Below are 14,993 nucleotides of genomic sequence, written 5' to 3' on the forward strand. Positions count from 1 at the left end.
GAAAGGTTAAGAATGATGGATGGAGGCCTGAACTCACCTTGACGTGACTCTCACTGACTAAGATGCCACATCATCTCTGGACACTCATCTGCGGCCATTTCAGAAGACTCTGATTTCAGCTTTAGTCACAAAATTTATTGAATTACTTCAGCCAATACTTTGTCGGTAGTAAATGAATACATATAAATTTTTTTGGCTGCAGATGCATCAGTCCTGAAGTGAAGACTGCCCTGATTTTATTGTTTGTTTGCTTATTTATTTTGTTATATTTATTCTTTTATCTCTTCATATTTATTTTTCCATATAAAATATTTTTGTTTACATTGTATTAAAATTTAACAAATACAGTCACATTTTTATTTCATTACATTTGTAATTTGTTTTATTTATTAAATATCATCAAGGTGAACTTCTTGAATTTTTTACCAATTTATGTTTAATTGCTAGGTAAATTTGAACTCTTTCGTGACCCCATCAATTATAGCCCACCAAGCTCCTCTGTCCATGGGATTCTCCAGGCAAGACTACTGGAGTCTGTTGCCATTTCCAGGGGATCTTCCCAACCAAGGATGGAATCTGGAATCTGCATTTCAGGCAGATTCTTTACTGTCTGATCCACAAGGGAAGACCCTTGGTTGAAAGAAATGAGAGAAAAAGGGATTTTGTAAACTGAAATTAATTATTTACAATAGTTACTGGGTCATCAGTTCAGTTCAGTTCAGTCACTCAGTCGTGTCCAACTCTTTGCGACCCCATGAACTGCAGAATGCCAGGCCTCCCTGTCCATCACCAACTCCCAGAGTCCACCCAAACTAACGCCCATTGAGTCAGTGATGCCATCCAACCATCTCATCCTCTGTTGTCCCCTTCTCCTCCTGCCCTCAATCTTTCCCAGGATCAGGGTCTTTTCAAATGAGTCAGCTTTTCCCATCAGGTAGCCAAAATATTGGAGTTCCAGCTTCAACATCAGTCCCTTCAATGAACACCCAGGACTGATCTTTAGGATGGACTGGTTGGATCTCCCTGTAGTCCAAGGGACTCTCAAGAGTCTGTTCCAACACTACAGTTCAAAAGCATCAATAGAGAAAATATCTTAACTTGATATTTAAGACTTATAAAGTTTAAGTTATTCATAATTACTTATAAATTATAAGAATCCGCCTGCAATGCAGGGGTCCCCGGTTTGATGACTGGGTCAGGAACATTCCCTTGGAAAAGAACTAGGTACCCACTCCAGTGTTCTTGGGCTTCCCTAATGGCTCATCTGGTAAAGAAGCTGCCTGCAATGTGGGAGACCTGGGTTCGATCCCAAGATCTCTTGGAGAAGGGAATGCCTACCCACTCTAGTATTCCAGCCTGGAGAATTCCATGGACTGTATAATCCATGGGGTCACAAAGAATGACTGAATGACTTTCACTATAAATTTTGAATATTTTTTAACCAATTAACATTGCAAGAGAAATTAACCATTTATATTAATATTAAATGAAATACTTTTCAGTCTCAGTCTTGTCCCCCAAGTCTTCCCACTGGAGGGTCTGAATATCTCCTAGATTCCTGTGCAGACTTCAGGTGCCTTTCCCTTTCCCTGAAACCCTGAAAGAATTAGTCTTTCTCCACAGAAACAATCCTGAATTTGAAAATACTTCACAACATGCTCTGATTTCCAGCCATCAACCGCAGCATAAACGGCGGTGTAAACCGCCCTGGCCAAAATCTCCTCCTAGGAAGGGGAGGGTGGACATGGGGGCAGGTGCAGAAATCTAAGAATCTGAGAAAAGTAGCATTAAAGCTCCCCTGAGCAGTGGGACCGAAAAGGAAGCTTCCTCACTGCTCCCGCGGCCCCACGGACTCCCCGGGCTATGGCGGCGCCTCGCCGGGGTCAAGGCTCTTGATGGGGACTCCTCGGGTCTCCCTTGGATCCTGCGCGGGAGTTCGTGGCGCCGGACCTAGAGGCGAGTCCGGTCCATTACTGAGAGTTCAGGTGCACATCCCGGCCGCTGGGGCGCAGCGAAGGGAGCTTGGAGGACTTAGCTTAGTGCACGACCTGAGCTGTTTCACTGAGACCTAGATGAAGTGCTGAATTTCTGAAACTCTGGTCTCCTTGCTGATGGCAACCGGGATGCTCTGCTCCATCCCTAACGTTTCACCCCTTAGTAAATGTTGTCTTCTATTCTTCCAGTCATTTCCCATATTCATGTATTTGGTAGCATTAAGTATTTTTAACCTAAATCCACAAGAGCCCTGTCAGCTTAGTGTTTTCTACAGTTCTCAATGTTTAGTTGCTAAGTCTTATTTGACTCTTTGTGACCCAGTGGACTGTAGCCTGCCAGGCTTCTCTGTATGGGATTTCCCAGACAATACTGGAGTGCCTTGCCATTTCCTCCTCCAGAGGACCTTCCCAACCCAGGGATCTAACACTCCTCTCCTGCATGGACACGTGGATTCTTTAATCCACTGAAAGATTCTTTCCCACCAGGGAAGCCTGTTTCCTACAGACTCATTGAAATGTTTGTAATCCAATCTCTTGCAATAGCTATAATTCTCAAGGGTCTTATCTATCATGCATCTCAAATTTATGGTGATGGTTAATTGAGCAATCTATATGAATCATCTTGGATGGTTAAATATGATTATTTTATAATTATTAGAAATATTAATTTTGTCAGTCACATTTAGACTCTCAGAAAGAATTACCAGTTGATAATTTCATTTTGCTTATTACATAAAATAATCACGATACTTTGTAAATTGCTCAATTCATCTAGAAATCTGGAGGTAGATGATAAACTAATGAAAATATAGAGTACTGTAACAGCAAGGTAAGGAAAACAAAGGCACAATGTGTGTTAGTGAAATAGGAAAATAAGCGATGGTTCAATACAGACAGTTTGCACAGGTGTTTATGGTATGGATGGGGAGGTGGAGTTTCGAATTTGATATAATAGATTTTGAAACCTGGACTTGCCTTTTTTTTTTTTTTTTGCCATTTTCTTATTAGGTTGTTTTATTCAAATCAAGTCTTAGCAGGTGGCTCCTGGAAATGAGAATATTTACAACTCAGGCTCAACTATGTTGGAAGGATTAAGTGTCCCTTTGAAGGGCTAAGGAATTTGTAGTTGGTATCAACATCATTTTTTATAAAGACTGAAAGTCTATGCAATTTGGCAAGTTCTTGGTAATCATGTTCACAGTAGCACTGTACATTTATTTAGTAATCAATTCAGGATGAATGAGCCATAATGAGGGATGACAGCATCAAGGAATGTGTTATCCTCAAATAAATATCAAGAATGAAATATATTCTAATGAATCTGCAATAAACACAATGTCTCGGTATCTTCTTGTTACCATGTTACAGGTTGAATGTGTGTGTGTTCCCAAAATTCATATATTGAAATCTACCCCCACCATGCGATCATATCAGGAGGTGGGATATTAGAGAAATCATCAGGGTTAGAGGAGGTTATGAGGGGGGATTCCTCATGCACAGGATTACTGTCTTCATGAGGCTCACAGGACACTTTGCTTCCTCTCTGCTCTCCACCATGTGAGGACATAGAGAGATGTTGACAATCTGCAACCCAGAAGAGGGTTCTCAACAGACCTCCACCCTGCTGGCACCCTGATCTCACACTTGCAGCCCCCAGGATTGTGACACATAAAGTTCTGCCACTGATGAGCCACCAGAGGCTGGGACCTGTTAGAGCAGCCAGAACCAAGACACAGGGCATGGCACATTGAGCTCCTGCAGTCCTCTAGTTGAGGTTGTGTGTAAATACTTCATGTTCAAAGCATACATGACAGAGAAGAAATTGTCATGTGTAATTATTCTCAATCCCCTTCTTCAGAAAGAAAACTGATAATCTACACTCACAAGTAAAAACCATAGAGTCTGAATCAGAGAGAGAAGAATGATGGCACATCTGAAGGACATCTAAAGGACATTAAGAGCACTGATGAAAGAAAGGAAACAGCAAGAGAAATTAGGCAACAGGAACGAATGCTCTGCCTTCTAGTTCTTCCCAGGGGATAATGGGAAAAATATACCTAAAATAATTTTTATTTTAATATATTTTGAAAAACACTTGGATATTTAAAAAATCATTTAACTGTTTAACCAATTGTTCCCTATCCATGCCTGGATCCAAATATTTGCATGAACCATTCCTTTAATCAGTAACCAGTCAGAGAGGGGGCAGTGAAATTAACCAATTTGCTTAACTTCATGTTTTGGTGAAAGTCAGTAAATTTCAGTACCTTGAGAATTAAAATATTTCTCCTTAATTCCTGAGTTTTCCTGCTAACTTGTTCAAGAAGAAATCTGTTGGTTTCATGTTTTAACTTTTTTTTTCTTATTATCCATAATAGGCCAGGAAATATTTTTTTTTAGTTTAATCTGTACAGGGATAAATATTCTGAAGGCAGGAAGTAACAGCTCCCTGGTCCTTGGCGCTGGTAGTGGCCATGCTCTGACTCACCCCCAGGACATCCTGGACACCTTCCAGGGGTCCCATCACCACCACCAGGTTCCCTGTCTCTGAGCTGTGGCTGGATGGCGCCAGAAGGGACCCGAATCTGTAAAATTGACCCCAACTCGCTGACTCCTCACCTGAAGCCCTTCAGTAAATGGAATCCTTCCTGGAAAATAAACCACAAAGCTCTAGGGAAGGCTTGGAAAATGCAAGGTTCTGAGCTTCCAACCAGAGAATACTGTCAGTGGCAGGGCTACAGGGCTCTCTCTTCAGCTCTCAGCACGGTGAAAACAAAAAGTTTCTCCCCGCAATAGTAAATCAGGATCAAAAGACTCACTGAGGATGCTGTGCCCTGATGGTCTGCAAAGCCCAGAACTGCAAACTCTCCAAAGTGGGCATTCAAAAGGAACCCGAGAAAAAGAGCTCTTTGGCCCTCCTACAGCAGTCTGGAGAAGCGCACTGTCCAGGGCTCAAGGGAAGGATATTTTACTGCTATTTTTGAGTTGCTAAATACAGTGCTCAATCCTGTCTGACTTTGCAACGCCATGGACAGCAGCACGCCAGGATTCCCTATCCTTCACTATCTCCTAGAGTTTGCTTAAATCCATAACCACTGAGTTGGTAATGCCATCCAACCATTTCCTCCTCTATCGCCCTCTTCTCCTCCTGCCCTCAATCTTTCCCAGCATCAGGGTCTTTTCCAATGAGCTGGCTCTGTACAACAGATAGCCAAAGTACAGGGCTTCCCTGGTAGCTCAGATGGTAAAGAATGTACCTGCAAGTGGGGGAGACTCGGGTTTGATCCCCGGGTCAGGAAGATCACCGGAAAAGGGAATGGCAACCTACTCCAGTATTCTTGCCTAGAGAATTCCATGGACAGAAGAGCAACTGGCTGGCTACGGTCCATGGGGTCACAAAGATGAGACACGACTGAGCAACTAATGTTTACTTACTTATTGGAGCTTCAGCTTCATTATCAATCCTTCCAATGATTTTCAGGGTTGATTTCTTGACTGGTTTGATCTCCTTGCTATCCAAGGGACTCTCAAGAGTCTTCTCCAGCACCATAATTTGAAAGCATTGATTCTACTGCACTCAGCCTTCTTTATCCACCTCTCACATCCATACAAGACTATTGGAAATACCATAGCTTTGACTATACAGATGTTTGTTGTCAAAGTGATGTTTACTCTTTTTCACACGCTGCCTAGCTCTGTCATAGCTTTTCTTCCAAGGAGCAAGTATCTTGTAATTTTGTAGCTGCAGTCAATGTCCACAGTGATTTTGGAGACCAAGAAAAGAAAATCTGTCACGGTTTCCACTCTTTCCCCATCTATTTGGCATAGATGTCAGAAGTTTAGGTGTTTTGATGTTGAGTGTTATGCCAGCTTTTTCAGTCTCCTCTTTCACCCTCATCAACAGGCTCTTTAGTTCCTCTTCACTCTCCTCCATTGGATTGGTATCATGGTATTTTATTGTTTATTCCTCTCAAAGTTTTTAAGAACATCCATAAGTATGTCAACAGCTAAACAGAAAGAAATGTTATAAAATTGAGATGAATATTCAGTAGACAGGGAATTAAAAATTGATTTCTGAAAGGAAACAAAGTTAAAAGTACTTCAAAATAAATATGAAGAAAATAACCTAAGATTTTCAATGATTTTGAGTGTTGAAAGATTTTTAAGTCTATCTATACTGTGGTATTATTATATATTTTTATATGAATTTCATATGAATATGTAATTTGGTACATTACTATTTATATAAATACATATTCTCCATTAAAAGTCATTCTGCAAACTCATTCATAAAGTTAAATAAAATTCAACAGCTTTTACATTTAATGTACACCGTTCATTTTATGGCATTGTTAACCCTAGGGTGAATACAACAAGGAGTTTTATACTTTGTTTTTCCATGTATAAAGATATGCATGGAGTATAAAGATATGCATGGAGTACAAAGATGGATCTACAGCATAACTGCGTTGTCAAAATTTCATGGTGGGGTGATTAGGAAAAAAAAAATCTCAGAAGATTTTGTCAGGAAGGAAAGGCAATAATGAGAAGAATGTTTGCGAAACACTGTCCTAACCCATTTGGAGAGTGCAAATTGAAAAGCAAAAACAAAAGTAGCAAGTAAGAGGGAACTTTCAGAAAATGGAAACCATGGGCTCCTATTTAACACACAGGCTTGAAGGAAGGGCTTCAGAGAACCTAGAAAGCAGGTTCAGAGTCACCCACCGCCCCAGGCCAGAAGCATCTGCAAGGTCCCGATGGCCGCAGCCTGGTCCTTACTCCTGGCCCTGCTGCTGCTCAGCTGTAACGCCATCTGCTCTCGGGGCTGCCACCTGCCTCACACCCACAGCCTGGCCAACAGGAGGGTCCTGACGCTCCTGCAACAACTGAGGAGGGTCTCCCCTTCCTCCTGCCTGCAGGACAGAAATGACTTCGCATTCCCCCAGGAGGCGCTGGGTGGCAGCCAGTTGCAGAAGGCTCAAGCCATCTCTGTGCTCCACGAGGTGACCCAGCACACCTTCCAGCTCTTCAGCACAGAGGGCTCGGCCGCCGCGTGGGACCGGAGCCTCCTGGACAAGCTCCGCACCACACTGGATCAGCAGCTCACTGACCTGCAAGCCTGTCTCAGGCAGGAGGAGGGGCTGCGAGGGGCTCCCCTGCTCAAGGAGGACTCCAGCCTGGCTGTGAGGAAATACTTCCACAGAATCACTCTCTATCTGCAAGAGAAGGGACACAGCCCTTGTGCCTGGGAGGTTGTCAGAGCAGAAGTCATGAGAGCCTTCTCTTCCTCAACAAACTTGCAGGAGAGATTCAGGAGCAAGGACTGACACACAGCTGGTTCAACACGGAAATGATTCTCATGGACCAACAGACCACACTTCCTCCTGCGCTGCCACGTGGAAGACTCTCATTTCTGCTGTCATCATGGCCTGAATTGATTCAGTTTGTCAAAGGTTTTCAGGAAGATTAAAGGATAACATGTTCTACTCTACAGGAACTACTCCCTCACAGATACTCAAGCTGATCTATCTACTTATTTATCTACATGGACATTTATCTACTTTAATATTTATTTATCTATTTATATTTACTTAAATTATTTTGTTCATATAATATTATGTATGTATGCTTAAGGGAAAGTACATATTTTATATTTAGTCAGCTTATAATTTTTCTCGTTCATTAAGTTTTTACTATTAAAACACATCCTTTGCTTTTTTCTTTAAAAAAGAAACACCAAGCTGAATTGCACAACTTGATTAAAGAATTTATTTTACAAGTCCTTGACCCATTTTTTTTTATATGCAGGTTAGAATGAAAAATACACTTCCTTTAGCCAGGTTGCGTGTTGCCCTCAAGACCTAGATATAAACATAACTAATTCAATCATTTTTATAACTTTGATTTTTTAAAAGGAAATTATATCAAATCAGTAATCAGTTAATTCATATTAAAATGTTAACTATTTTAAAAATAGTACTAATTAGTAGCAGAAATGAATATCAGTTAGGTTGAGTTCTACAATAAAAGGGAGAAAATTGGAATACTGCCAGTAGAATATGGACCAAGCTGTGGAGGATATAAAAAGTTAACCACTATAGGTAATAAGTAAACATATCAGTGCAAATGTCCATTGGATATTGGAGATGGCAATTTACAAGCAATTTCATTAAATATAAAGCATGAAACAGAAAAACTGATCAAATGGGAAAAGAGTATAAAATGAGAAAAGGACTTAAAATTGAGTCCTATGACCTCAACCTTAAAAGGGAGGGAACACCACACAGGATTCTTGTCAACTGAAAGAATACTGGCAACATGACTGCCGGGAGTTCAGTTTTTTGGGTGGACTTACTGAGGATTCTAGCCAAGAGGACAGAGTCTACTCAGCTCTGAGGAGCTGCTTCAAGGTTTTAGAGGGGCCAGTATACAAATGTGAGTGTGGTAAAGGGGTTGCATGCCATCACTTGGTAGAAGGTGGCTGAGAGTCAGCAGGAACAGGCATCTCCATGAATGATTGTAGTGCTCTTCTACCTATGAGAAGTTGCAAAAACGGTTCATAACTTTTTCTCAGGAAAATTATCTAACTCTCTGCTGGTCTGTTGCGTTAGTTTCCCAGAGCACAGAGTGCCTCTTTCCTGATCTCCACCCTGAACTTCTATCAGAGCCTGCTAGAGGCCAGGGAACACAATGGGTATAGAAGAAGATGCCAAGTGACAGTTTAGCTGTCATCTTAAAGGAGAAAAGTCAGGGTTCATGTGGCTGGAAATTGATGCTCTTCCTTTGTTCTTAAACTCACAGAAAAGTCAAGAATTTAAAATACAAAGATCCCAGGGGTCAGCTCTTATAGGGTTAATAGAGTTATTTTACTATATCTCATTAAAGAAATCACTCATAAAATCTTAGATTTACCGCCTCATGGCTTGTGGGACGTCCTTTTTCATACCAGGGACTGAATCCAGGTCACAGTGTGAAAGGGCCAGATCCTCACCTGTAGCAAAGTCCCCTCATTTATTTATTTTTTTCAATTAACAGAAAAACCTATACCCCTCTAACTACTCAAGAGCAATTTTGTTTGTTTTGATTATCCTCACCTGTAGCAAAGTCCCACTCATTTATTTATTTTTTTCAATTAACAGAAAAATCTATACCCCTCTAACTACTCAAGAGCAATTTTGTTTGTTTTGATTAGACCTTAAAGAGATTTCTCTAGACCAAAGACCACCTCCCTTATTGCCCTACAAAGCCATTCAGCATTTGCAGGGGATTTAAGGGCTTTTGTCCTCTCATTCTCCTCCTTTAACTTATTTTGTTGGTTTCCCAGTATCATGTTCATGTGAACCCTTCACTCTTTTAATGGGCTTGTTCAGACAAATCATTGTAAAGCTCCTTAGGTGTACCTTTGTATTTGGTACATTGGGAATAGTTCAATGCTCCAGATTGATATTTCTCTCCAGTTGTATAAATGGTGTGATCCAAATAGGGTTAATGAGAGATCTGAGTTAATATTTTAAAGAGCTTAAAATGGCAAGTCCATTAGTAGCAAACAAAATTCAGTTATTACTTGTTAATATTATGATTACTATTACCCAAATTAACACAAGGATCTTTATAATTATCTGATTCCCTTTTATTTAATTCTAGCTTTCACAAAGCATCTTCTCATTGTTGAGTGGATTTATCACCAGGACAGATGCTCAGCAAGGCTGGTCCCCACGATTCTGCCAGAGAAGGTTAGTGTTATACCAGCTGAGGTTCTGCTTATCAGTTTCTTATGAGCTGATGGGTGTGACTTCTTCCTTCTCTCCTGAAACTGATCTTACATGGATTAAATGAAAGAAAAATGAGGTAACTGATCTTGCAAAGCAAAAGGCAGTCAACGGACCCAGAACATTTCCTTCATTGAGTTTCTGGCAGACCCAGCTCTGTCCCAGCCAAACTTCTGCTGCACTGAAGTTTGCTAACTCAGAATACGTCATTGTGTCAGGGGAAAGCCACTTCCCTTTTTTCATATTCCTGACATTCAGATTTACATTTCTTTTTATTTTTTATTTTTTGGTCTACATTTTTTTTCTCATCTCGAATTTTACTTTCTAGGAAAGTTGCAAAGAAAAACAAAAAAATCTAAAGCCTTGAAAATGATAGAGTACAGCCCCTCTGGCTTTCTTTACTTCCTTTTATTGATCTCACCTCATCATGAATTAGGACTAGAGTAGGAGCAGTGAGACTAATCTTGTCCAGTATGTCAATATAAATTAAAACAACTTCAACTGAAGAATCACAGACAAGCAAAGAAAGAAGGCTATTTCCCGCGACTGAGTAGCGTGAGTCTCACTGCCCTGCATTCTCAGAGGAAGACAGAGACACAGGAACAAAGGAGCCCAGTGGAATCAACTGACTGAAGGAGCAACTGAAGCTCACTGGGTTCTGTGACATAAACTTCTGATGAGAGACAGCAACACCACTGAATCTCATTCCTCCAACTCAGAAACTCTGAACATCACACATGTTCATAAAATAAGGAGAGTTGAATGATAAAATCTACACTTGGTAAAATGAAAATTATCTCTCTAATAAAGGTAACATAATGGCAGTTGGATAATTCCTCTGTCTACCTGCACAAATGCACCCTACTCTCAGCATGTGGGCGATACTGACACTTAGGACACTTGGGGATATGGGCCAGGAGAAGAGGGGTCACCACTGGGAACGCGGGTCCTTCACACAAACATTCCAGAGGAGAAGGTGGGGGTTTAGGAAGACCATCTATTTTCCCAACAAGTAAACAAGCCCTCCACAGAAAGGAGATTTTTCGCATCCTCAGGCTGTGGTGAGCCTGTCTGCAGGGAGGGAGTCCAGCAGGTGAGCAAGGGGACTCTGTCACCCAGAGGACAGGGGGTGGCGCCATGTGATCTCTCCCTGAGAGTGAGGTGCTGCTGGGGAAACACAATCATCCTGGAATTAGTCTCCTCACCCATGTTCCCTGACAAGAACCAGGATTCTTCTGGGGGTATTGGCCCAGCCAGTGGAGGACAACAGGTCTCCAGTATGAAAATGGTGGAAAGAAAGCGTCATGTCTGCAATAGTCCTGACTCCATGGTTCCCTGAAGCACAACCGCATGGACCTGCAGAACATGTTCTAGAAGGAAGAGAAACATGGGGGGAGCTCATGGACTCATAATATTCAGAATCTTCTCTAAATCAAACACTAAAGACTAACATCATTTATTTCAAAGAGCTTAATTACCAGAGGGAACTGGTAAATACTTTATAAATACAGAAATACAGAGCTGAGGGAGCCTGGTTTCCTATGTAAAGTAAGAGGGAAAAGTGGAGGCTAAGGTCAGGGCTGCAGATGTGTTCATGGACAAGAGGAGACCAGCATGAGAGACAAAAAGCAATAATGTGTGTAACTACAAACAGACATTACTCCTGAGTTAAGAAAAAGACCTTTCTCATTTGATTGATAAATATCCATTTGGATGGGCACATAGGAAGTTATTGGGAAATACACAATATTAATAGTTTAGATTGATGTCATTTTATTTGATCATATTGTAAATACATAAATGAAAATCAAAAAAGGAAGTAAAAGTGTAGAGAAATGACTAGAAAATGAAAATTACCATGTTCCCTATTTAATGGCCTCACTTAGAAAGCCTGGCATCAGAGAACCTGAGGCGGTCTCAGTCAGCCCAGCAGCAGCCGCATCTTCCCCACGGCCTTCATGCTCTCTCTACTCATGGCCCTGGTGCTGGTCAGGAGGATCCCTGGGCTGTGACCTGTCTCAGAACCACGTGCTGGTTGGCAGCCAGAACCTCAGACTCCTGGGCCAAATGAGGAGACTCTCCTCTCGCTTCTGTCTGCAGGACAGAAAAGACTTCGCTTTCCCCCAGGAGATGGTGGAGGGCGGCCAGCTCCAGGAGGCCCAGGCCATCTCTCTGCTCCACGAGATTCTCTAGCAGATCTTCAACCTCTTCCACATAGAGCGCTCCTCTGCTGCCTGGGACACTGCCCTCCTGGAGCAGCTCCGCACTGGACTCCATCAGCAGCTGGACGACCTGGACGCCTGCCTGGGGCAGGTGATGGGAGAGGAAGACTCTGCCCTGGGAAGGACGGGCCCCACCCTGGCTGTGAAGAGGTACTTCCAGGGCACCCATGTCTACCTGCAAGAGAAGGGATACAGCGACTGCGCCTGGGAAATCCTCAGAGTGGAGATGATGAAAGCCCTCTCGTCGTCAACCAGCTTGCAAGAAAGGTTAAGAAAGATGGGTGGAGATCTGAACTCACCTTGAAAGGACTCTCACTCACTAAGATGTCACATCAGCCTTGCACACTCACCTGTGGTCATTTCAGAAGTTTCTGATTTCTGCTTTAGTCACAAAATTTACTGAATTACTTAAGCATATATTTTGTAGTATTAAGCAAGAATGTTAAAAACTTAGCTCTAGGGTCATCAGTCCTTAAGTGATTATTTCCCTGATTTATTTATTATTTATTTATACTTGTCATATTTATATTTTCATATAAGGATATTTGCCTTCACGTTGTATTAAGATTTAGGAAATATGTTCAGCTTTCCATTTCATTAAATATAATTTTTTATTTATTAAATTCTTATCAAACTCTTTTCGTTTTCTCTTTGTGTGTGTGAGATCAAATTTATTCTGCTCTCTTTTAGTGGATGGCATTTCCAAACATATTTTTACTGAATGATTGAATAAACACAAAATGAACTAATCCAGCAATGAGCATTTACGTAGAAAATCCTGTGTTTTGATGAAAGAAATCTCCACAAGTGAAGATCTCCACTGCCTCACTGGAAACATATTTGTGCAGTGGTCTCTGTGTAGAAATCCAGACACTGAGTCTGTTTATTCTTAACACCTAAATTCAATCTTCAGTATTCTAAACAAAAGTGAGTAATTGATGGTAACACTTATCTACTCATTCATTCATTCAGTTCACGTCACATGTATTAATTGAGTATCAAAGTGGCAGATGGTGGAATTGCCTTAAGAAACACTGATAAATAAATCTAATTCAGTACCTTCTATGTTGAAACTTTCAGTCTCATAGAGAACGATACATAAAAATAATGTCTTTTTTAAAAATTTCAATTATATTAAAAAATCCAAAAATAAGTAATGGAAAACTGGGTTCTCACATCAGAAGATACTTACAGTAACTTTTACAGGTAATTTTCAGGGAAAAAAAGAGGGATACCTTTGCTATGGTACTTGCTGCTGCTGCTGTTGCTGCTAAGTTGCTTCAGTCGTGTCCGACTCTGTGTGATCCCAGAGACAGCAGCCCACCCAGCTCCTCTGTCCCTGGGATTTTCCAGGCAAGAACACTGGAGTGGGTTGCCATTTCCTTCTCCAATGCACGAAAGTGAAAAGTGAAAGTGAAATCTCTCAGTCATACGTGAGAAGTATGTAATTGTAGAAGCCTGAATGGCCGTTGGCCAAGTGGGTGTACAATAAACAAATGCCACGGGTATAAGTGCTGATTTGAAATTCTTTACTGTATGTCTTGGAGAGGGAAATGGCTTTTGTGACTTGACATATGATAAGCTTTTGTAGTACTGTACAGAGGATAAATGTATTTTTCAGTTTTCCTATTCTAAAATCCATACTAAAAACATAAATAGACATCTGATGCGTATCAAGGTCATGTGCAATCATGGCACTTCACACACAAAGATGTCTGCCAAACAGTAAAAGATATAGTATCAAGTGACAATGTATGTTGTGCTAAAATCTAAAGGATTTTGGCACAAAGAGATATATACACTTTCATACAGTTTAATTTGGCAGGATGCTATTTAAACCAAATGGTAAAAGTTTATAAAGCTCTACTAAAACCCTCCATAAACCCTTCTTGAAATAAAACAGCTTGTTCGGGGAATTCGATGGTGGTCCAGTAGCTTAGACTCCGGGCTCCCAGCGCAGGGGGCCCGGTTTCATCCCTCGTCAGGGAACTAGGTCCCACAGGCAAAACTAAAGATCACACTGCAAGGATGATGGAAAACCTTGCAAGCAGTAACTAAGACCCACCACAGCCAAATAAATAAATAAACAAAACAAAACAGCTTACTCATAGGAGGCCCACCATGTTGCTTCCAACCAATGAAACACAGTAAGTTTGAAAGTCTGTTGCCCGCAGGCTTAGTGGTGTTCAACTCTTGTTGAACTCTTTGCGACCGCATGGATTTACCCACCAGGCTCCTCTGTCCATGGGATTATCCCACCCAGAATCCTGGAGTGTGTTACCATTTCCTCCTCCAGGGAATCCTCCCAATCCAGGCACTGAACCCCTGTTTCTTAGGGCTCCTATACTGTCAGGTGGATTCTTTACTACCGAGCCACCTGGGAAGCCCTGAAAGTGTGTTAATAAATGTAAATGCTTGGGATAGATATGAACGCACTTTCTGAACTTGAACATAAATGGGAAAACAGGAATTAGAAATTGGAAATGCAGGAATAACTGGATGAAAGTAGCAATTATTATGGGCTATAAGCATATTTTTAAAGTTAGATTATAGACGTCCTGATTTCAACTTTGACATTTAGATAGGAATATAAAAATCCAAACTAAGTGCATTCACGTTTTGAGTATTTAACAAAGGAAATTTATTTTCATGTAAATACATCTGATATGCAAAAAGCAGCCACTGACTTGGCTCTTATGTATTTTGATGATTTAGGTTCTGCAGAAATTCATTTTAAGCAGTTTCAGGCAAGATGTGGGGCTTCTTTGGCGGTCAGGTGGTAAAGAATCCCGCTGCAATAAGGAGACAATAAGGTTCAATCCCTGGGTTGGGAATATCCTCTAAAGAAGGGAATAGCATCCATTCCAGTATTCTTGCCTGGAGAATTCCATGAGCTGAGGAGCCTGGCGAGCTACAATCCATGGTCTTGCAAAGAGTGGGACATGACTGGGCGACTAACACACGCACACACACAGACACACACACACACAGACAAGCAAGATGCATTA

At 41.3% G+C, this 14,993-nt stretch overlaps 1 protein-coding gene and 1 pseudogene across 1 annotated transcript; both read left to right on the forward strand.

Moving 5' to 3' along the window:
- Window positions 1-6,714: 6,714 nt before the first annotated feature.
- On the forward strand, window positions 6,715-7,326 carry LOC105601948 (interferon alpha-H-like). Its single transcript, XM_015092790.4, has one exon. The coding sequence runs from the start codon at window positions 6,752-6,754 to the stop codon at window positions 7,319-7,321; it is 570 nt and encodes a 189-aa protein (XP_014948276.3). The 5' UTR covers window positions 6,715-6,751; the 3' UTR covers window positions 7,322-7,326.
- A 3,345-nt stretch (window positions 7,327-10,671) lies between these two features.
- LOC114113091 (interferon omega-1-like) lies at window positions 10,672-12,289 on the forward strand (annotated as a pseudogene).
- The last annotated feature ends 2,704 nt before the right edge of the window (window positions 12,290-14,993 follow it).

The sequence above is a fragment of the Ovis aries genome, chromosome 2 (genome assembly GCF_016772045.2).
Source record: "Ovis aries strain OAR_USU_Benz2616 breed Rambouillet chromosome 2, ARS-UI_Ramb_v3.0, whole genome shotgun sequence".
NCBI classification, from domain to species: domain Eukaryota; kingdom Metazoa; phylum Chordata; class Mammalia; order Artiodactyla; family Bovidae; genus Ovis; species Ovis aries.